The sequence below is a fragment of the Tachypleus tridentatus genome, chromosome 6 (genome assembly GCF_004210375.1).
Source record: "Tachypleus tridentatus isolate NWPU-2018 chromosome 6, ASM421037v1, whole genome shotgun sequence".
Classification (NCBI taxonomy): domain Eukaryota; kingdom Metazoa; phylum Arthropoda; class Merostomata; order Xiphosura; family Limulidae; genus Tachypleus; species Tachypleus tridentatus.
The window spans coordinates 116,641,299-116,665,438 of record NC_134830.1 but is presented as its reverse complement, the minus strand read 5'-3'; the positions used below and the strand labels follow the sequence as shown (position 1 = coordinate 116,665,438).

The following is a 24,140-nucleotide window of genomic DNA, read 5'->3' as shown; positions in this document are numbered from 1 at the left end:
GCGTACACTTAAACCAAAAAGTAGGAATAACTGTCACACTTATAGCCCGCGCACAACTACGAGTGTAACGCGTATTCAACGACTTATTTCACGATAAGTAAACTAGAGTGGACGGGAACAGTCTGTTGTAAACAAACAAAAAGTATAGAGGACGACGTTTCGAAAATCTTCTGTCTTTCGAAACGTCGTCCTCTACGCTTGTTTGCTTATCATGAATACTGTGCCTAAACAATTTACCAAAGAAAACTTACCCGCATGCTCCAACTCTGGACTTTTTTGATACACATTCTGCTACGCTAATAACCAGGCTGCGCTTTCAATAAGGATAAGTGACGAATATCTTTTTAGTTTCGAGAAAGCTTTTTAGTTCGTTTTCGTGTTCGTTATTATTTAACGTTATATGAAAAACGAGTAAAGTTTTTCATTATTTTTATTAAAAATGTTCTCCTGTTGATAATGTTGTAAGCTGTATTTTTAATGTAACTTAAATGTTATATAGGGAGCTGCAAGTTATAATTATAACGTTTAAGATAAGGAGGTTTCATCACACCAGACATTATCACCCTTTCAGCTGTGGGGTTGTTATAAAGTTATGGTCAATCCCACTATTCCTTGGTAAAAGAGTAGCCATGGAGTTGGCGGTGGGTGGTGATGACTAGCTGCCTTCCCTCTAGTCTTACACTGCTAAATTAGGGATGGCTAGCGCAGATAGCCCTCGTGCTGCTTTGCGTGAATTGCAAAACAAACCAAACCATAAAATAGATCTAGAACGTCTACTGCACTAGTTCTGTGTGGGGAATTATTATATCGAACTTTAAACCTAAAAAAAAGTACACTTTTATACATGAGACACTGACATTCGAATTTTTTATCGAATCGAACAACAACACAAAAAGGTTAAGTTTCATATCAATCTCCCCGTCACATCAAACATGTTCGGCCCTTCAACCGCGGGGGCATTATAATGTGATGCTCAGTCCCACTTTTTGTTGGTAAAAGAGTTGGCGGTGGGTGGGCATGATTAGCTGCCTTCTCTCTAGTCTTACAATGCTAACTTAGGAACGGCTAGCGCAGATAGCCATCGTGTAGCTTTGCGCGAAATTCAAAACAAACAAACAAAATCCACGTCAACCTCTGCAAAGTTATATTAGTCGTCTTGACAAACCTTTTCTTGTCACATTGCGTCCTGGTAGGTCAGCTGCAACTTTACAGATTTCCGAGGTGGTTCGAATCCCCGTCATCGAGCCTACTTGTTCTTTCAGCCATGTAGATGTTCTTATGTTACGGTTAATCCTATTATTCGTTGATAAAAGAGTTGATAATGGGCGGAGTTGAGTATCTATCTGCCTTCCCTGTAGGCTTGCACAACTAAATTAGGGACGGCTAGTATGGATATCCCGAGTGTAGCTTTGCGCGAAATTCAAATCAACTGGACTTCGTCGCTTCCTGGATTCGATTCCCGCAATGTACAAGTTCATTACATGAATTATAAAATTTTGAAACATTCGCAACCTTTTCTCCTGTTCTCCTCTAGTGGCACAGTAGTGTCTCTGTGGAATTATATCGCTGGAAAACGGGTTTCGATACCCATGGACAAAGCACAGACAGCCCATTGTGTAGCTTTGTGCATGACTTCATACAAACAAAGCTTTCTTACTTCCATGTGCGACAAATTTTTGTTATCAGCAGAAAGCCACAATAGGTTATCTGTGCACTGACTGCCGGGGTTATTAAAACCCGATTTTCAGTATGAAATGGGACTACCGCGAGAAATTATTCGCTGGTTATCCAACTTTTTGGAAAATAGAAAATGTAGATAAACGTAGAGGGAACTTTCTCGGAGTTCTTCACTCCAGAAGCTGGCGTCCTTCAAGGAGAGGTGGTAAGTCCTATTCTCTTCATGTATGTAAATAATATTCCACTCAAAGACCCAAAGCATGGATACGCGTCACAGTTCGCTGATGATGTAGCAATTTAGAAAAGTGCTCCTACACCAGAACCAGCAGCCACTAGCTTACAACCACAACTAAATAGATTATGTGAATATTGTGAAAAATATAGAATTAAAATAAATACAGCGAAGACGCAATTAGTAATATTTTCAAAATCAACGAAACGTCAAAAAGTTCAACCTCAGATCTACATGAACGGAAAGCTTCTCCAAACTGCTACATCTGCAAAATTTTTAGGGTTAACATATGATTCAAAATTTGCATGGATAAAACATGTAAGTAACATAACTAAAATTTGGCGAAGAATAAACTATGTTAGGAGTCTAACTGGTAAAAACTACGGAACAACACCAGAAAACATCATTAAGATATACGAGGCATACATTAGACCTGTAATAGACTATGCAGCTCCTGCATGGATCAATTTAAGTGTAAAACAAATACAAACCAAACTCCAAACATTACAGAATACAGTAATTACATCAGCATACAGAGTACCTAAAACCACTTCATCAAAGTTCATGCACAATTACTCAAATACACAAACAATACCAGATAGACTTCTACATAGTACAATAAAATATTTTGATAAAAATTGGCGAAACAATGAGTTGTTATGCGAACTAGACAGATATTACATATATGATGAAGAGAGACCTAAACACCTCTCCCCGTTAAATTTGTACATCACATCATTAAGATAAAATTATTCAAAATAGTAATAGTAATAATGAAATAGAACTAAAATAAAACAGGCCACCTAGTTCTAGACTTATTAAAATAATAATAAAATTTAAAAAAAGAAAGAACAATGTAAGTAGACATTGTCCTGAAAAGGACCAGACTAAAGTTATATTATTCCAGCCATTCGGTATTTACTCGTAATATATTAATCTGGTCACTCCAACAAAGTTATGGAAGGAGGAAGAAGTCTAGTGTACTTGACCCTCCTGGGTATACAAATATATATACCCAAACACCAGAGAGAGAGAGAGCCCGCAGACTTACAACTGAGCCACCAGTGGGGGGGAAGTTTACAGAAAATGTAAATCTGCTACTTTATAACTATTTAATAGAAAATATGATGCTATTTGTTGTTGTTGTTTTAATTAAAAACGTTTGTAGAATTACATTGTTACTGTTTTATACCTGTAGATAACTCGTAGGGTTTTGTTGTTGAAACTATCATGTGTAACTTGATAAAATTAGGTTGTGTGTTTCTTTGTCAAAACATTAATACTTTTCAGTAGAAATGCTTCTTTGAAACCCGAGCAAGCAACCTTTTTTTTTTCGTTCTTTTGTAAGTGTCGCATTTAAATACTCAGTGCTCTGGAAGGCCGCGTGAACGTAAAAAAAAAAAAAAAAAGAAGTAAAAACATTGTAATATCGGATTTGTAACAACAACATTAATAGTTTATTAATGTACATGGTCGCGTCATCTAGCGGAAAAGCATGTTAATCTCAATACTGAACATCAATTTCTGATCCAGTGGCTCACAACGCTACAAACCGGGTTTGGTACCCGTGGTGGCAGAGCACAGATAGCCCATAGCGTAGCTTTGCGCTTAAAAACAAAATCAACACTCGATATGATGCATGTAATTTGTCATGGCCTACTGGTTAATATGTTGAGTTACAGATCACGAGGTTCAAGGTTAGAATAACGACATGAAGCTCAGCATGTTCCGCACTTTTTGCGGTATATTCATTATAGTTTATACAGTCATCACGCTATTTGGTAGTGAGTAGCCTCATGAGTGCTACTGGCTAGTTTTATCTCTCTGACCAGTAGGGTCCGGCATGGCCAAGCGTCTTAAGGTGTGCGACTCGTAATCCGAGGGTCGCGGGTTCGCACCCCCGTCACGCCAAACATGCTCGCCCTTTCAGCCGTGGAGGCGTTATAAGTGACGGTCATTCCGACTCTTTGTTGGTAAAGAGTGGCCCAAGAGTTGGCGGTGGGTGGTGATGACTAGCTTTGCGCGAAATTCAAAATAATACAAACCGACCTAATCCCGCACATTATTTCCTTTATTCATACAGAGTGGATTGAGTTAATTGGAATATTTCAAATACCTCCATAGCTACATGTGGTATTTCGGCGGGTTGTGGTTTGCTAATAGGCAAATTAAAAGATTCTGATGAAGAGGTATGTAGCTTTACTTCTTTATAAAGTTATTATAATTAGCAAAGGCAGGTGTAATTGTTCAATATTATGATATATAGTTCTCCCAGGGGTAGTACAATGTACATAAAAGAAAGGATAGTATTTAGTTTATTGAAACGTCGCCAGGATTAAATGAAATTAATTTCGATTATTTTTAAAATATCATTGAAAAACTTTAGGTTAAACTTCTATTTGGTAAGGTTGCATGTCACTGAATCTACAAACAGAGCTGCAGGGGTGTAGTACTAAATTTAGAGGTGGGGACCTTCGTTACTCCCACCCACGACAGTTTTTTTTGTTTTTTTTTTAAAGTACAAAGATTATTTGAGCTGTCTATGTTCTACCTGCCTCGGTTATCGAAATCCGATTTTTAGCTTTATGAGCCTGCAAATTTATTACTGAGCCACAATGGGGTGACAGACAAGCCGTTCATTAACTTAGCTGTCTAAAATGGCTACCATGGCTTAATTAATTAATTTAAAAATTCAAACAATCACTGCTTGGGTACGGTAAAGCATCAAGGTGCGAGAACCTTCAGTAATGGCAAAACCTTTGTCTTAGATAAAGCATTCCATATTAGAGAGACGATTACAACCCCATCCATCTACATTTAGACATTAGAAGCGATCTACACCACAAGGGAAGGTAATATAATTAGGTTTACCATGCTTGATTGGGGTGCATAATGTTATTCGTATAAGCTCTCCTTTGGCCAGGTCGTTAGGGCGCTCGATTTGCAATTTCAGGATCGCAGTTTCGAATCCCCGTCATACCGATCATGCTCGCCCTTTCAGCCGTGGGGGCGTTATAGAGTTACAGTTAGTCTCACTATTCGTTGGTGATGACTAGATACCTTCCCTCTAATCTTACACTACTAAATTAGGGACGACTAGCGCAGATAGCCCTCCTGAAGCTTTATGCGAAATTCAAAACAAACAAATAAATATAAGTCCGTCAAAAATCACGGAAAACTGCTATAATTGTTAACGAAAAGTACAAAATTTAACTCAAATAAATTTGTCTGTACCTCCAATCTTCACTTATTTCATCAGCCTTAAGGCAGTTCTTTAATCACATTTACTCACCACTTAAAACATTTTAAACACTGACTCTACAACGTTAGTAATAGTAAACCTATTTGCAGTCGTAACTTAAGACTTAGTTGGAACGCTATTTGGTAAATCTTATTTTGATTTTGGGTACAACTCAATGTTATGAAGATTCCAAATTGAACTATTCTGCTGAACTATAAGTTGTCAGAAAAAGAATAAAAAGAAACTTTTCTAACAAATCAATATGACAATTGAGCATTCAACATAAACACCACAGTTTGCTTAAGAACAATGAGGTGATAATTTTGTTGCTAAGCGACGATGTATGTTGTTGAGCATTACCGAAAAAGGAGTATGAAAACAGAAACAGACAAAATAATGATGTGCTGTTTCTTTTAATTTGGTGAAGAGCAAACTAACAATCCTATTTTTATTTTGACTATTTCTAGCCAACTTGTTTTCCTGCTTTTTTTTTTTTCTTTACAAAATGTTCCATTTTAAAAGGTTAGTCTTAAGAGGAACACTTACCATTTGTTATTTATAGCCATGTGTTTTCTAACTGTTAACTGCAAAATGGGAATTTTTAACGGTTTATTTATCATTTGATTTATTTTGAATTTCGCGCAAAGTTACACGAGGGATATCTGCAGTAGCCGCCCCTAATTTAGCAGTGTAAAACTAGAAGGAAGGCAGCTAGTTATCACCATCCACCGCCAACTGTTGGGCTACTCGAGGGTCGCAGGTTCGCATCCCCGTCATACCAAACATGCTCGCCCTTTCAGCCGTGGGGGCGTTATAATGTTGCGGTTAATCCCACTATTCGTTGGTAAGAGAGTAGCCCAAGAGTTGGCAGTGGTTGGTGATGACTAGCTGCCTTCCCTCTAGTCTAACACTGCTAACTTAGGGACGGCTAGCGCAGATAGCCCTCGAGTAGCTTTGCGCGAAATTCTAAACAAACCAAACCAATTCGTTACATTTGTAGTGTAACACTTTGACTGTCACTTTAAAAGTTAGATCGTCAACCTATCAGCAATTAGGTGTTAAAATTGGAAACATTTTTTAATCTTTTATTCGTAACTACAAATGTTAAGTTATTAGTAAAACTGATATCGTTTAGTTTATTCAATTAAAAACCTAAAAAAAAGTTTTAACAAATCAAACATAAAATATTAATAATAATTTGATTCCACAGACCACTTTATATCTAGTTATTATAAAATTAGTTGCAATATTCTAATATCTAAGATTCGTAAATTGAATATTAAAGAGCTACAGTTTACTGGAACATGAGATGTTGAAAAAGATGGCTCCAATGCCAAAAATACTGTTACCAGAAGTCGGTGCTTATGCAATTTGTCTAACAGGGACTGTATAAAACCAGAAATGAACGTGCCAAGATTATTTCTGCTTTTAAAAATGGTTCCTAATGTCTGAATGTTATAATTCTCTTGTAAAGCACTGTTGTTATTCTAGTATTGGTGATAACACTGGTGTACTGTTAAGATGCTGCAGACGAGAAAGAACCATCCAGTTATGCGGCTTATTGAGGAAAAAAGTTAAACAAATATACCCGTAAAAGATTTTACTACTTATGCAACATGTGATGCTAGCTTTAAAACACCCGTTGTAGCTACAGACAAGGTGGTTTACTGATGCAATTAACTGATGTCTCCCCACAACACCCGTTGTAGCTACGAAGGAAATGGAAACAATATACTTTACTGATGCAACTCACTGATGTCTCCCCACAACACCCATTGAAGCTACAAAGGAGATGAAAACCAACAGGATAAGATGTTGACGAAACCCTCAATGTTTGATAAATAACACCTGCTGGAAAAGAAAATCCTCTCGGGGACATTGTGAAATTGTTACTCACACTGGACTCACTCCCACAGCCATCAGTTTGGAGGTTTGATTCACATAACACAGGTTGTATCTCCCTACACGATAACATTAACAACAAACAAAATATGGCGTGCTTCACGGAGATGGTTAGACTTTGCAGTCCGATTTCTGGCTCGAGTGGGAACAAATGACACCTTGCTAATCAACATTGTATAGACTCGATGATCAGTTTTCTTTCCATGGCTTAGGTCATAACTGTATGAACTAAGAGATAAAAAAAAATCAAACGTTTTTAATTTTTTTATGATAAATGTATGATGAGAACGTAGGCTGGATTTACCAACAGTTTAGTATTGGACTTCAATTTACAGAATAAAAGCTTCCAGTTAGTGATGAATGGAAGTATTCATGTAGAGTAATATTTCACTTCATATGCTTTCGGGGATAGAGTAACTAGCAGAGTTTTTCAACCAACACTTTCTCCAAATCTTTTAACTGTGGAGACAAGTCATTTATGGTGTAACCTTTCAACTCGCAACTGTTTAAATTATTTCAATTTAGTTTAAATTAGCGTCTGTTTTCTACAGAAATCCGCTTCTTGTGTATGTTGTCATGTATGAGATATAGTACATGACTAAAACTGTTGAAAAGAAGACGATATAAACTTAACATTCTCGAACGTAACATGGATTCGAATAGCGATCAGTGAGCCGAAGTGAATATTATTTTTCGTATAGTGGAATGAACCTTCCTATCATCTAATTAGTCCATCGCTTTTAAGTTATAGATATTAGGTACACCAGCTTACGCTATAATTATAAAAACAGTATAGAATGAAACTATAGTAATTAAGCCTAATTTTGCGTCAAATTTAGAATATTAATGTTAATTACAATTGACTAAGCCAATCTTTTGATATTATAGGTATGTCTCAAAAATTACTAGGTTTATTTAAACTATGTTTTTAGTTAACCTTTTATACACGATTAGGCTTTGAATTTAACGTTTACATTTAGAACTAAGAAATGTCAAAGTCACGATATCTCTAGAAATGTGACAATAGAACAAAATGCATTGTTTATTTAACACAAGCTTATCTATTAAACTTTTATACGTTTAACAAATGTAAAAAACAAAAAACAATTATATTCCATTCGACACAATTTATAAGTTATGAAAACTTTCTGGGAACATAAAAAACGTAGACTATACAAACGTAACACAAAATATAGTACAATAAGGTCAATGATATTACTTTAAAAAACGTAAAAGAAAATTTATGTTAAGGTTTCTCATTCTGAAGCATGATTTTAAAATTTCGAGAAATTCTTTTAAATTTTAACATTATTTCTTCTCGCACTAGATTGTAAGCCATGAGGACGATCGCTAACCCGAGTATCAAGTAAAAACAACATATGATTATTCTTGTCTGACTAGAGTGAGCTCGTGTGTTAAAGTCATAAGAACCTGGTACGAGGTTACCGAAACCAATGGTACTCAGCGCTGTGATACAGAAGTAGACAGCGTCAATAAAGTTCCAGTTTTCTCCTACAGAGAACGTAACAGCTCCAACAAAAACGTAACCGGTGATAAAGAGCATTACGACGTACAAGGGAACCCGTTCTTCATCTTTTGGTCGCGGGTTGTCTTCCTTGTTTGGAACAGCGACATCTAGGTTTGAGAAGGAGGGAGGAATGGAGGACGAGTTGAAGTTATGAAGACGGCTTTCTATGGAAACCTCACTACTATCAGTCCGTGAGCTCTGTGATTCTTCTAGCGCAAAGTCATCAGCTTCCACGAGCTCGTGCTGACTGCTATCACTGTTTCGACTGCTGACGACAGACTGGGCAGTGGTCGATTTTTCGTTTTCACTTGGAGTAGTTATTAAGTTATCAGTGACACCAGGGTCTTCGTTATCAGTACATAATCGGTCACTCTCGGTCGCTTGTCGTTTATCTTGATCGTTCAGATGCTGACCAGTGGCTGACGGTTCCAGGGTCTCATCGACAGTCTGTTGCTGATTTCGAACGACTGAACTGTTACCTGGGAAGTATTTGTATAACAATACCCTCATCCCATCTCGAACTTGACCTATCCGAGCTCGCTGTCGGCACTGGACACACAAGACGTGGAAGTAACCAAACTTGAAGATCCTGGCGAAGAGGTGGCCAGCATTGAGAAGACAAAGGAACATCAGGGGAATTCCCACAGTGGCGTAAAAGACGGTTAGCACTTTACCAAAACTCGTTTTGGGTGAAATGTTCCCGTAACCTGCATAGCCAAATTAAACAACACGTGTTTACTTATTATAATGACAGTGATTTCTGCAACAACAATAGCAACAAAACTCCAATAATAAAAAATATATATTAAAAAGAAATTCCGTTTATTACCATTCAGAGTAGTTATGGGTTAGAAAATTGTCTTTAAATAATAAATAACTTAGTTGTTAATAAAGGCAAAGGTATCACGGGTACCGAAACCATTTCTTAGCTTTTTACATTTGCAGGTTTGCTGTTGAGTTTGGCTGTTTTTTAATTTCGCGCAAAGCTACAGGTAGAGTATCTTCGCTAGTTGCCCCTAATTTAGCAGTGTAGACTACAGGGAAGGTAGCTAGTCATCACCATCCACCGCCAACTCTTGAGCTACTCTTTTTATCAACGAATAGTGAGATGCACCGTCACACTATAACACCCCTATGGCTGAAAGGGCGAGCATGTTTGGTGTGACTAGGATTCGAACCCGCGACCCTTACATTACGAGTCAAGCGCCTTAACCACCTGCCCATGTGGGGCCTCTTGCTGCTGAGCCACTCGTGGGGTCATAATAAAGAAAGGAAGATTTATGGGTCTTTGAGTCTTTTTTTTATCCACTATTTCATAAATTAATTCTCAAAGTTCTGACATTAATCTCTACGTCAGAAATGTTATTTTCAGTTTCATCTTTCGTGGAAAAAAATATTCATGTGTGGGTGTATATCTTGTTGGTTAGGGCGTTCAATTCGCAACCTGTTGCTTGCTGGTTTGAATCCATGCCACCGAACATGCTCATCCTTTTAGGGTGGGGACGTTACAATGTGACAGTCAATCCGCATTTTAGTTGGTAAAAAAATAGTCCAAGAGTTGACTAGCTGCCTCCCCTTTAGTCTATAACTGTTTAATTAGGAACAGCTAGCGCAAATAACCTTCGAGTAACATTGTGCGAAATTCATACAAACAAACAAAAATATATATATATGCATATATAAAGAGAAGAAGAATTATCTTATTTGTCAGGTACTGAAGTTATTTCGTCGTCAGAAGAGAATAAAAGTTTAGACTATAAAAATTCCTCTGGTGGGTTAGCGGTAAGTTCCGGACTTAAAAGACTAAAATACCGCATTCGTTTTCCCGCAGTAGAGAGAGGTATTTTTGTTAAGAAAAAAAAAAACAAACCAAAAAACACAAACCACCAGTACCAACACTAACAATAGCACAGTGAAAATTAAATATTCTGTTTTCAGTTTGACTTGATTATAGCTTTGTGGGCACAGGGAATTAGAGATAAGCATTTCGGTTGCATCTGACGTCTTTAAAAATATCGGTTTCGTGTTGTTTGTAGAAACGTAAATTAGAATTAAGTTGCTGTTTTTTTTATATTTCGCACGAAGCTACTCTAAGGCTACCATTGCTAGTCGTTCTTAATTTTGAAATGATAGACTAGAGGGAAAGCAGGTAGTCAATCTCTCGCACCGCATATTCTTTGGTCACTCTTTACCAATAAATAGTGGGATTGAGTAAACTTTATAACTCTCCCACAGCTGAAACGGTAAGCTTTCTCGGGGATGTAATTCAAACGCATAACCCTCATATTGCGAGTCGAGTGCTCTAATGCATAAGATAACGTAGTGACACTATCGGGCATCAGCTTTTTTGTTTTATTTTTTAAACGTAAATATTTATTAATTACTTTATATTTGCTTGTTACTAAGAGTAAAGCTCTACACAACAGACTATCTTTGTTTTGCCCATTGCGATTTTATAGCGTTATAAAGGTTACTGTTGAGCTGCATTAGGAGAGTTTCATGTGAGGTTAGATATTGCAATAAATATTAGTGGGATAATTTTGTTTTTCTAGCCGCGACATAGTGACTCATAGAATGGCTCTGAGTTGTTGCTTTTTTTTTTGTCAAACGTTTAGCTCATAGCTCCGTCATCTCTTGTTCAATTTGAGATCCAATTATGGTTTTGGACTCAGGAGGTCAAACCCCTTCGAATGATGTACGTTACCACGTCCAAGGTCTTATGGACTATTTTACACTAAGCCTCTCTAAAATAATTTCAATTTGAGGGTAGGCTGGTAGAGATCCTGATGAAAAATAAAATCGTGTTGGGTATATGCGCGATTCACGCATGATATTGTCGGCACACAAAAAATATAGCTAATAAAAAGGGGGGTATCTCATAGATTAACTGACTCTAATCCGGCCTTAAAAAATTTACCTGGCGCCACTTTTGAGGATTTCCTCTTATTTATAATAAGACGTAAAAAATAAAAATAAAGAAATGTTCAAAATAATGGAGCGTGCGTGGTCTTGAGGTTATCGTTTCGGGTTATGAACCAAAACGGCATTACCATATTATCATTAATAAAAGAAACCGAAGTTCCAGTTTTGTCAAAATTCTTACTATTCCCTCTATAAGAATTTACAAGATCAGATAAACAAAGCCATAAAGTGTATAAGAGACCTTGGACACTTTTCTATATACTTTTTATTAGTTAAACATATTTTCTTTGTTACTTTCTGCGCGGGCCCGGCATGGCCAGGTGGTTAAGGCACTCTACTCGTAATTTGAGGGTCGCGGGCTCGAATCCTTGTCACATCAAACATGATCTCCCTTTCAGCCGTGAGGCTGTTATAATGTGATGCTCAATCCCACTATTCGTTGGTAAAAGAGCAGCCCAAGAGTTGGCGTGGGTGGCGATGACTAGCTGCCTTCCCTCTAGTCTTACACCCCTAAATTAGGGGTAGCGCAGATAGCCCTCGTGTAGCTTTGCACGAATTTAAAAAACAAACTTTCCGCATGTGATTAAATGTTTCGATACTCTTAATAGTTCTTCAATTAGGCTTAATTGTAACTGGTGACTCAACGTAACAGATCATTTGATAAGGTTATAGATGTCTAACACTCACTGTAAAACGGTTTTATAATTGGGAGTTAATATACCGTGAGGAGATGAAGGCTACATTTTCGGTCAAGGCGTTTCAGGAACTATTTTTAAATTATTCGTTTCGTGCCAGCTTTTCTAACGAGCCGACGACGTCATAAGAAAATGTGTGCGTCTCCTTCTTTGTTCACCTTTTTATTCCTATTGAGAAGCTTAACACACTGTCTTACGTATTCCCCCCCCATAAAATCTAGAATCCAGTTTCACATATATCCCTCTCCATAATATTAAGAACCTAGTTTCACTTATTTCTGTCTATAAAACTAAGAACCCAATTTACATATATCTCTCCCAATAAAACTAAAAACTAAGTTTCGCGTATTTCCCTACTATAAAACTAAGAACCTAGTTTAACATATTTCTTGCCATAACATTCAGCACACAATGTTACTTTATCTCCCTCATGAACTTTATAAACAGTTTCAAGCATTTTCCCCATAAAGCCCAGCAAGCAGTTTCACGTGTTTCTCTCTCATAAAGCTTTGCATGTTATCGTTTCATATGTTTTTTTTCTTATAAACTCACGTGCTATTTCACGTGCTCCTCATATACGAGGGCTGTTCAAAAAATACGCGAACTGACGTCATAAAACAAAATGTACTTTATTTAGAAGTTACAGGTCTGGGACTCCTTCAAAGTACTCTCCTCCCCAACGCACACACTTATCCCAACGGTGTTTCTACTTGTTGAAACAGTCCTGGTACGCTTCTTTTGTAATGTCCTCCAGCTCCTTCGTCGCATTTGCCTTAACCTCGGGAATCGTCTCAAATCTTCTTCCTTTCAAGGGTCTTTTGAGTTTGGGGAACAAGAAAAAATCGTAAGGAGCAAGGTCAGGTGAGTAGGGGGGGTGGGGAAGAACAGTGATCGAGTGTTTGGCCAAAAACACACGAGTTCTGAGGGCTGAATTTCGCAGCAACGCAGTGCATCTTCAATTTTTCGGTCAAAATCTCGTAACAAGATCCAACTGATATCCCACACTCTTCAGCAAGCTCCCTGACAGTCAGACGTCGATTTGCCCGCACCAGGGTGTTGATTTTGTCGACGTGTGGGTCGTCAGTTGACGTGGAAGGACGTCTAGGACGCTCATCATCTTCAATGGACTGTCGACCATCCTTAAAACTTTCATGTTACTTGAAACATGCCGTACGCTTCATAGCAATTTCACCGTAAGCCGTGTTAAGCATAGCAAAAGTTTCAGTCGCAGATTTTCCAAGTTTAACACAAAATTTCACAGCAAGTCGTTGCTCCTTCAGGTCATTCATTCTGAAATCCGTCAAACGAAAAAATCGCACTTCACTTAAAACCGCGTAGCTAATACACAAATGAAGATATCTGCAATCGGGAAATGGCGTCGTAATCAGCTGATCTGTGCGAACCTAGCGACACCAAGCGGATTCCCCTGGAACCAACTGGAGCCGCGCAATTCAAACAGTTCGCGTATTTTTTGAACAGCCCTCGTAAGTCATCACACAGTTTCATATATTTTATCCATAAAGAGTTTCTCTTATCTCTCACACCAATTTTAACACACAGTTAGTTTCTTGTGTTTGTTCAAAATAAAGCTCAGCACACCGTTTCACAAGGTTGTCTAAATTCATTCAATATAGCCTGTTGAACATTTCCACTAAAAAAGTCTAATAAATGATCATTTTATATGATGTCAAGTCACAGCCGGATTATCAGTAAATGGTTGTCTCGTAACATTCCAGTCTTATTCCTTGTTGTTTAGCATTATTAGCCAAGAAAATAATATCTCAATTGAGTATAGCGTTAAATTTTATGTACGATGTGGATTTTTAAAAATTTCGACAACTAAATTGTCACCATAACAACAGGACAATAATACAAAACAAACCTCTTGAGAAGATAACCATAAAGCATTTTCATGATTTTAACAAGAGGATTTTCTAGTTGGATGTATCATTTTTATATGAGGTCCGATTTTGGAAAAAATTATTTCCCAAATCAATATTGTTTTTACTTTTTTTATGTGGTATAATTTTACTTGTTTGTTGTCATTGGTGGTTAAAAAATCAAGTTGAGCAGTATAAGAACCCGAAAGAGCAACAAGCGTGATAAACTGTGAAAAATGAGGGAATTCGGGTTGCACAATATACATTATAAACATAGGTAATTTATTATAGATTTTAAAGGGGTATATTTTAACACACTTATGAGAAATAAACGACAACTGATTATTTTATTAGATGGCTAAATAAACTGCTATTCAAATCCACGTACAATTTGTTTATTTCAACAAATGTTTAACAAAAAGGTCAGTGCATTACTACATGATGGTAATGTATGCATAACTCCTTAATTGCAATGTGTAAATGCTTTTCAAATTATTGTTATTCAAGGTTTCTTGACAATACACCGAGGGTCGTTAAAGTATATACTTCAATTTTTCTTATTTTATGCACATAATATCAATTAATTGTGTTTTTTTGCAGTGATGGTACCATATGACGTTTTGAAATAGGTTTGTTTTCAATTTCGCGCAAAGCTACACAAGGGCTATTGGCTAGCCGTCCCTAATTTAGCAGAGTAAGACTAGAGGGAAGGCAGCTAGTCATCACCACCCACCGTCAGTTCTCAGACTACATTTTTTTTAAACTAACGAATAGTGGTATCAAGCTTAACTTTATAATGCTCTCACGGGTTAAAGAGCGAGCAGGTTTAGTATGATGGAGATTCGATCCTCAGATTACAAGATGAGCGCCCTAGCCATCAGGCCATTTGAAATAAAAAGATATCTTTACCTTTGGGAAATTGGAAAATATTCAAGAGTTGCCATGCCTTACCACTCGATTCAAAGTGTACGAGGATTATGTGTGATAGGTGAGGCTTTGTTGGTACTAATATATTTTATATATCGTGTCAAGTTTGCGTCTGAAAAAAACAAACTAGAAGGATTTTTAAGAATACTGTGATAACTGTTAATTTTCAAATTTTCTTTATTTTCCATAATGTAAGATTTTCAACACTTTCACTTTTGAAGGCAGTGTTTAACTATAATAGTTCTGTTAGTGATTTGCATTAATTTAAAGTTTTGAGAAGTTTAAATGCTTTAGTTGAACCGAAATTTTGTAGCTTTCTTTAAACTTTAACCTAATTTAACAGTGAACATTTAAAATTTAACTTTGGGTTTTAGTTGATGTTCGCTAGGGGTTATTTTCATTTCAGGTTAAGAGATTTTAAATTTAATGTACAAAGATGGACTCACTGAACACTGTCTTAAAAATTCCATTACACGCCCCTTACTAGTTTCACACCCATTAATCACATTTTTTTTTTAGTCTGTATATATGTGTGTAATATTAGTCCTGAAGACGTATCATATCACGCAGATTTTACGCTAGAATGTAGTTTATTATTATGTTAATTATGGGCGAGAAATAGATATCTGATGAATATATCTGTTTATGTAATTCCATGCACATATTAAAGAGGGTGAGGTTTGGAAGGAGTTCAACCGAATACCTATTTTTGTGATGTAAAAACTTAGTGTTATAAAGTTTTTGTTACAACGTTCCCTTTTACTATTTCAAAGAAGCCTCTATAAATTTATAATGCCCAATCCAAGAAATGTTTCTGGTGTGTCCCTTACAGAACAATGTTGTTAGGAACTGACTTCACTAACAATGAATGTAAATAATTATTCACATTACATCTGCAGGCACAGCAGTAATATTGAAAACAAATCTAATATTAATATTAACACGCTATGAGTTAGTCAGTGACAAGTCCAGCATGCAAATACAGAATATAGTTCCATGGAGGTTTACTGTAAGTAAACAGTAACCCTTTCTTTAAATGACTGTATTATTAGTAATCTTTCCGCCATATTTGAAAACAATCAGCATCAGTTCAGAAACTTGTGGAATAAAAACTCACAAGTTTTATATCTCTGACATCAGATCTTTACAGGGAAGACAAGATGGTTTTCTACATCTCTCCAGTACAGGACTCTCTTACTAATTATTTAAAAGCGTGCTTCAGTGTACCAACTATCTTTATTACTAAAACTCTTTTCCACTAAGTTCATGTTCATGTGAACATTCGGCTTCCGCTCTTCACCAGTGAAATAATTACCCGAGTTGTACACAACCTCAAGAAAGAATGGGTGCTTTAGCTTTAATGCATAATTATTATGACACTGCTGTCAACACTAGAACTGTATGCAAGTTATTTATAGAAAATCATCCCAAAAGAATGGAGCATGCTAACATGTTAATTCAGTAGTGCATACACGTAGGTATGTGGTATCCAATGGTTGAAATCGTTAATATACTATTATATGCGCTATTTCAGGTTCAGATTTATATATTTTCCCAGGATAAGCCCTCTCCCACACATCGGTGTTAACACAAATTCAGTAATGCGGTATGTACAAATAAATATAGGAACGGCAAAAAACAACCAACCACATTTCTTACTTCGGTTAGGCCTGGTCCTTCGTATGCTTTGTATAAATTGAACTGTCCTGTGAAATTTGGAATATCACCAATGGCAAAAAGATAGCTAAATGTTATTATCAGTAATGTTTGAGGTTTAGTGGGAAGAGGAGTTTTTGAATAATATTCCACTAATGAGAACCGTTTGCAAATGTTCATTGAAGTGTGTCAGTGGGAATCACAAAATTCTTACACACAGTTCACTATCACATTATTTTCGTCATAGACATTCTACAGATCTAGGTTCAGCTGGCACACTTGAAGTTGAGAAAGATAAAAAGTATTGAAATAATAATTAAACTTAAGTTTTAAAAGCTTGTAGAAATCTGCATATAATTCACCGAAATCTAAAAATGATTGAGAAATTTTAAGTCTAGTAGTGAATCATAAAAGAAAATGTTTTCTTTATAGATGTAAACCTACTTAAAAAAGACACCTCCGCCATATAATTGTCATTCAATGTGCTGAACTACGCTCGCAATTTCACGATTCGATTGCGCCCTCTACGTATGAAATTAAAATAATCATGTTTGTATGTATATATATTGAAATAAAATACATGAATGCGTAAGTTGGAACATGTAAAGAGCTTAGATAAATGTTTCTACTGCATATATGTATTTGATAATGTCCGTTGTTGTTTTTCTTTTTCCAGATAAACTATTTTTTTCAACAATACGATCCTCCACTTCCTGAATGAATTTTTGAAAGGAAAGTCTGCGCAAACTCAGTTGTGCCCACAGTTCCGACTGATCGGCATTATTGGACTGTACAATAGATTTGATAACAGCAAGTTCAGACATTAGCGTTGCATTTAGAGAGAACAGAATGTGATACAATACTGTTCAGGCTACATGACTTAGAGGTGAAGTCACTCAACGTGAGATCTCTTCATCAAACATGCTCACCCTTTCAGCTGTGGGGGCGTTATATTGTGACGCTCAATACCATTTTTCGTTTTTAAAGGAGTAACTCAACAGTTGGCACTTGGGAATGTTGAGTAAATTAATGGATAGTTAACGAAGATACCCCACGAAATTCAACAATCAAACAATATTCAAATTAAACGTATCATGACACTTTTAAGTTTTTCTGGTGTCTGTGATTTATTTTAAGATTATAACTGTGAAATATTTTGTGATCATTCAACTGAGTAAGTGATAAATTTCAGATTAATCATCAGGTTACTAATACTGGATTTGGGTTTGTGGACCTCTATTGATGTTCCATTCAGCATTTATAAGTATATAAACATATGATTTCACCGTAACGCGGTCTTTCACTCACATTGGTGAAGAATGGATCTGCATAATTAATACGTAATACGTTCACTATATTACTGTATCAAGAATATTTATTTAATATTTAAGACCCTGAAACCGAAACAGTCATGGATTCGTATACAGCGTGGTGTATAAATAGTTTAGAAAAATTTGTATAAAAACGTAATACAGATAGGCCTCATCAGTTGTTTTAGGGTTAAGCGAGTACAACTGTCGCCTGCGTTTTCGTCTTTTGGATAACGCCACTCTAACTTGAGTATATAATTCAAGTAATAAGTAGGAACTTAACGCATGGAAACAAACTAAACAACTATTAACAATGATAAAACAACGAAGACAATTAAGAAGACTATTCATAGCAACAAGAGAACAAGAAATAACAACATTAGACATAAAATTAGAGCAGAAATTAAACAGCTAAAACAAGAAAAATGGGACAACTTCTGCTCCCAACTAAACGAACAAGCCGACCCTAGAAATTTCTGGCTACGCTTAAAAAGATTCACAAATGAACCCACGACAAGAAAATACCCAACACTGGAATATAACAACACCTTAGCACAAACCAACAAAGAAAAAGCAGAAGCCTTCAAACATCAATTACAAAACACATTTAAAACACATAATGACACGGACATGAACAACTATTTCTACAATAAAATAAATAACCACGTAACAAGTAACATAGAATTATATAAACCACATTTTCCAGTCAACATTATAAACAGAAACACTAATAATACATATAACTACAATACCCAACTACTCGCCAAAAAAATCAAACTAAATGAACTTGAACAAGCAATCAAAAAATCAAAAAATAAAGCACTGGGAAATGATGGAATACAAACAATTCTTCTCAAAAAAGGCACTCTAAAATTATACTGGCCTAAATTATTACCACCTATTAGCCATATTTAATTTATCTCTATACCCTGGATACATCCCAGTTTCTTGGAAGCAAGCTAATATTTTAATGTTCCACAAAGAAGGAAAACCAGCCAATAAACCAAACAGTTATCAACCGATCAGCCTGACCAGCTGTGTAGGCAAAATTCTTGAAAGAATAATTAGCAATAGACTCTCCACATTTTTGGAGATTAATTCAAAATTAGCAGAAGAACAAAACGGATTTAGAAAATATAGACAAACAACGGATCACTTAATTACATTAACTAAAACAATAATAAACAGCTTTAATAAAAAATAATGCGCTATCGCCTGCTTCCTCGATATCGAGAAAGCATTCGACACTGTATGGCACAATGGTCTTCGGTTCCGTATGTATGAAATGGGACTACCGCGTGAAATTATTCGCTGGTTATCCAACTTTTTGGAAAACAGAAAATGTAGATAAACGTATAGGGAACTTTCTCGGAGTTCTTCACTCCAGAAGCTGGAGCCCCTCAAGGAGAGGTGGTTAGCCCTATTCTCTTCATCATGTATGTAAATAATATGCCACTTAAAGACCCAAACCATGGATGTGCGTCACAGTTCGCTGATGATGTAGCAATCTGGAAAAATTCCCCTACACCAGAAATAGCAGCCACTAACTTACAACCACAACTAAATAGATTATGTGAATATTGCGAAAAATATAGAATTAAAATATATACAGCGAAGACGCAATTAGTAATATTTTCAAAATTTACGAAACATCAAAAAGCTCAACCCCAAATCTACATGAACGGAAAGCTTCTCCAAACTGCTACATCTACAAAATTTTTAGGGTTAACATATGATTCAAAATTTGCATGGATAAAACATGTAAATAACATAACTAAAATTTGGCGAAGAATAAACTATGCTAGGAGTCTAACTGGTAAAATCTACGGAATAACACTAGAAAACATCATTAAAATATACATGACATACATTAGACCTGTAATAGACTATGCAGCTCCTGCATGGATCAATGTAAGTGTAAAACAAATACAAACCAAACTCCAAGCATTACAGAATACACTAATTACATCAGCATACAGAGTACCTTAAACCACTTCATCAAAGTTCATGCACAATTGCTCAAATACACAAACAATACCAGATAGACTTCTACATAGTACAATAAAATATTTTGATAAAAATTGGCGAAACAATGAGTTGTTATGCGAACTAGACAGATATTACATATATGATGAAGAGAGACCTAAACACCTCTCCCCGTTAAATTTGTACATCACATCATTAAGATAAAATTATTTAAAATAATAATAGTAATAATGAAATAGAACTAAAATAAAACAGGCCACCTAGTTCTAGACTTATTAAAATAATAATAAAATTTTAAAAAAGAAAGAACAATATAAATGGACATTGTCCTGAAAAGGACCAGACTAAAGTTATGATATTACTCCAGCCATTCAGTATTTACTCGAAATACATTAATCAGGCCACTCCAACAAAGTAATGGAAGGAGGAAGAGGTCTAGTGTACCTGACCCTACTGGGTATACAAATATATATACCCAAACACCTAGATAGATAGATAGGAACGTTCTCTTACAGTGCTATGCTATTTTTCTATTACGGTTTTAAGTGCTAGTTTAGACGATAGAGCAAAAGTTAAACGCGCTCTCGAACTACATCTGTTATTTGTCATTTAGTAGAATTCATTTACTGTTTTCAGTAGTTTATGAAACCAAATAATTATTGATATGCTTTCGTTTTTAGCTAAAGATTTTCATATTTCATAAAACAGGTTACTGTTCAGTTTCAAATAATGTAAACATTCTTTAAACCTAGAATTTAACGTTCTTTTCAGTTTCTCACAAACTTTTAATAAGTAATTAGGGATTTATAATTAATGGAATATCTTCTATTGAGACGATTTAACATTTAATTATACACAAAGATCTCTCACTGAAATGTAGATATCCTGTTTAAGAGAATTCAGACTAGGGATAATTTTACAGAGACTGTTGACTTTCTGAAGAAAGTTGTTGGCTCTACGGAAAACCTTGACACACTTTCACTGCTCCTTTCGTCTGCTAAGTGTCGCATTTCAAAAATCCTTCTATAAATAATTTCCCTTTGAAAAAAAAATTCAAGAGAAAATTGCCTACCATTGCCTAACAACTTCCATCAAGAATAAAGTGTACTCAGAGTCACGCGTGGTAAGACCGTGAATTTTGGTTAATTGTACTCAAAAACATGTAGTACCGAAGTTTATTATTGTTATTAGCTCATTTTAGCTTCTGGGCATTTTGTGTAAAATCAGCAATGTTTAATTAGTAAGTGTCAACTTTTTTTTATGAATTATATTTATTAATAACACAACTCTTTCTGACTCCTGGTTTTTAATGAATTGTGTTTATTAATAACACAATGCTTATTTTGACTTTTACTTTCCGCTTTGCTCAGTCGTAACTGTAAAGGTCTGTGACACTAAATTCGGTTTTCAACATTTGTCTCTTTGGGAAGTACAGATACCCCATCCTCCGGTTGGACAGCAGTAAGCCTTCGGGTTCACAACCCTCACATTAGGGGTTAGATTCTCCTCGGTGGACACAATAGATAGCCAGATGTGGTTTTGCTATAATAAAACACACACATAACTCCTGGTGCAGCTTTATGCTTAACAACAAAGAAACGTTTCTTTACGTTAATGACAGATGTGTATTTATATGTATGTCGAATATATACTACAACCTTAAATTATAAGGATGTAAATCATAGTTATAGGAATACTGGACGTCCACATCTCTAGCATTGTATTGTAATCGGAGGTGGTAGGTACTTATGCGTTGATATAGAAACAGAATATAGAGTAAGAAATGTCCAGTAGGCCTAAAGGTGCGACTATAAGTATTAATGATAGGTTTAAAAGTTGAACTCGCTAACTCTTTATCTGATAACACTAAGAAATTTTGTGACTTTTAAACCATAGATTATGGCATATAGGAATAATACTGAAAGTTATATTTATTGTTTACGACAACGACTGTTATTATGTGAACGTTTTTTAAAAGCTAACAAAGCATAATACAATTAATTATATTTGTCGTAAGACTGTGTGTGTGTTTTTCTTATAGCGAAGCCACAAAGGGCTATCTGCTCAGCCCACCGAGGGGAATTAAACCCCTGATTTTAGCGTTGTAAATCCGGAGACATACCGCTGTACTAGCGGGGGCTTGTCGTAAGACATTGTGACATTTTTATTAGGCCTAACATTACTTCTTATGACAAATATAATTGATTGTGCTGTTTACGTATTGTGCATTTATCACTTACCAAAACATTTAACATATATTTGGAACTAAGTTTTGCAAATATAAACATTCTTTTCATTACTAGATGCCGTCAAAGACAAAACATATTAAATATGATCTTAAATTATAGCACGCCTTTTAATAGTGTTTGTTTGAAGTTAAGCACGAATCTACACAATGGGATATCTATGATTTGCTCCCCCCCCCCACAGGTGTCAAAACCCAGTTTCTAGCGTTGTAAGATTGCAGATATACCCCTATATCACTGTGATCACATATTCGAAATCAACATGTATCGACAAGATGCAAGATACACATAAAGAATACAATTTTTGTCCAGGGATGTATTTAGTAAGTAGATTCTGAACTATTTTGAAACAGATGGAACCATACTTCACTGTTTTGTTATACAAATACTTGTGGTCGAATCAATTAAAAACTAATAAAGGTTCCAAAATAAAGGCGGTGCAGTGGTATGCGTGCGCGCTAGAAACCGTTTTTGATACCTGTGGTGGACAGAGTACAGACAGTCCTTTGTGTAACTTTGTGCTTAATAACAAACAAAACCAACAATTAAAAGTTAATTTACGCCACAATTCAACTTTTGTTACGGGTTATAAAAACAATCACAGGACACAAATACAAAGTCATCTTAACGTAATAATTCAAAGTTATTTATGAATTAAAAAAAAAAAAAACACTTTACAAATTTAATGAACTTTAACGTTGAAATGTCGATCAGTTTAAAAATAATTATGGAATAGTTGAACTGCTATTTGTATCCTGACCCGAAACTCGAAATTCGTGAGTTTTCTTGTAATTGAAGATGGTCAGTTTAATATTTTGTTTAACAAAACACTTTTATTTTAATATTACTTTCTACTTTTCTACCAGCTGATTTGTATCTACAGCAGTAACATTTATTTATGTCCATTTATGGCACGAAGTCTACAGTTATAATTATAAAATATCGTATTCCTCCATTTAAAAAAAATGCAAGAGGTGCTTAAATAATTCTTAAAAAAAAGATGCGCTAATAAAGAAACAGATCTTACCTCCATGTATTCTATGAAGCAAGGCGGGAAAGTCGTAGAATGATGCAGATGGGACAGAACTTCCGTTTCTTGGAAATGTTTTGGCAATGATAAAAAAGTCGAAGTCAGATTTCTAGTCCCCGTCGCACCAAACATACTTGCCATTTCAGCCGTGGGGGCGTTATAACGTTACGCTCAATCTCACTATTCGTTGGTAAAAGAGTAGCCCAACAGTTGGCGGTGAGTGATGATGACTAGCTGCCTTCCTTCTAGTCTTACACTGCTAAATGAGGGACGGGTAGCGCAGATAGCCCTTGTGTAGCTTTGCGCGAAATTCAAACCAAGCCAGATTTTTAGTTTTATAAATCATAACAATAAGCGTGGTAAAGAGGGGTTTATTAATGTTTTATCTTGGAAATCATGCAGGGGGCGTCAGGACCGCCAAGAGCTACCACGGTCCGCCCTTCCTCGGATCCAGAAACGTATGTGCAAACTGTTAAAAAGCTGAAATTTGTGATTCTTTAATAGAATAATCTATCTAATCTTGGATTAAAATCATGCACTATTAATTACCATCTTGATAGATTTACCATGGCATATTATCTTAGTAACCTATTGTGTTTTTCTTATATATTCTACAGTTGGATAACATATTTTGAGGATTTGCAAGATCATTGTAAGTGGGATTTGTTACTTGCTAGTTTAGATTAGTTAAATACAGCATCTTATGAATAATCATGAAGCTTTAGGCTTGTTTTATAATATAATGTATGTTTAATAAATGTTTTATTATGTGTGTTTTTCATTCACTACATATATAACAAATAAACTGAAAATATGTCCAAGTCGCTGTTAATAACATTTTAACAAATTAATCAAATGAGAATGACCTAAAATGTTTTGAGGAATCAATAATTTATTTCATCACTATA

General features: G+C 35.7%; 1 protein-coding gene across 1 annotated transcript in view; it reads right to left on the bottom strand.

Moving 5' to 3' along the window:
• Positions 1 to 8,070: 8,070 nt before the first annotated feature.
• Positions 8,071 to 24,140, bottom strand: part of LOC143253387 (potassium channel subfamily K member 18-like) — a 37,631-nt gene continuing 21,561 nt past the window's right edge. Inside the window, exon 2 of the mRNA XM_076507180.1 lies at positions 8,071 to 9,287. Coding sequence (XP_076363295.1) covers positions 8,299 to 9,287 — 989 coding nt within the window. The 3' untranslated portion in view covers positions 8,071 to 8,298. The remainder of the gene's footprint in view (positions 9,288 to 24,140) is intronic.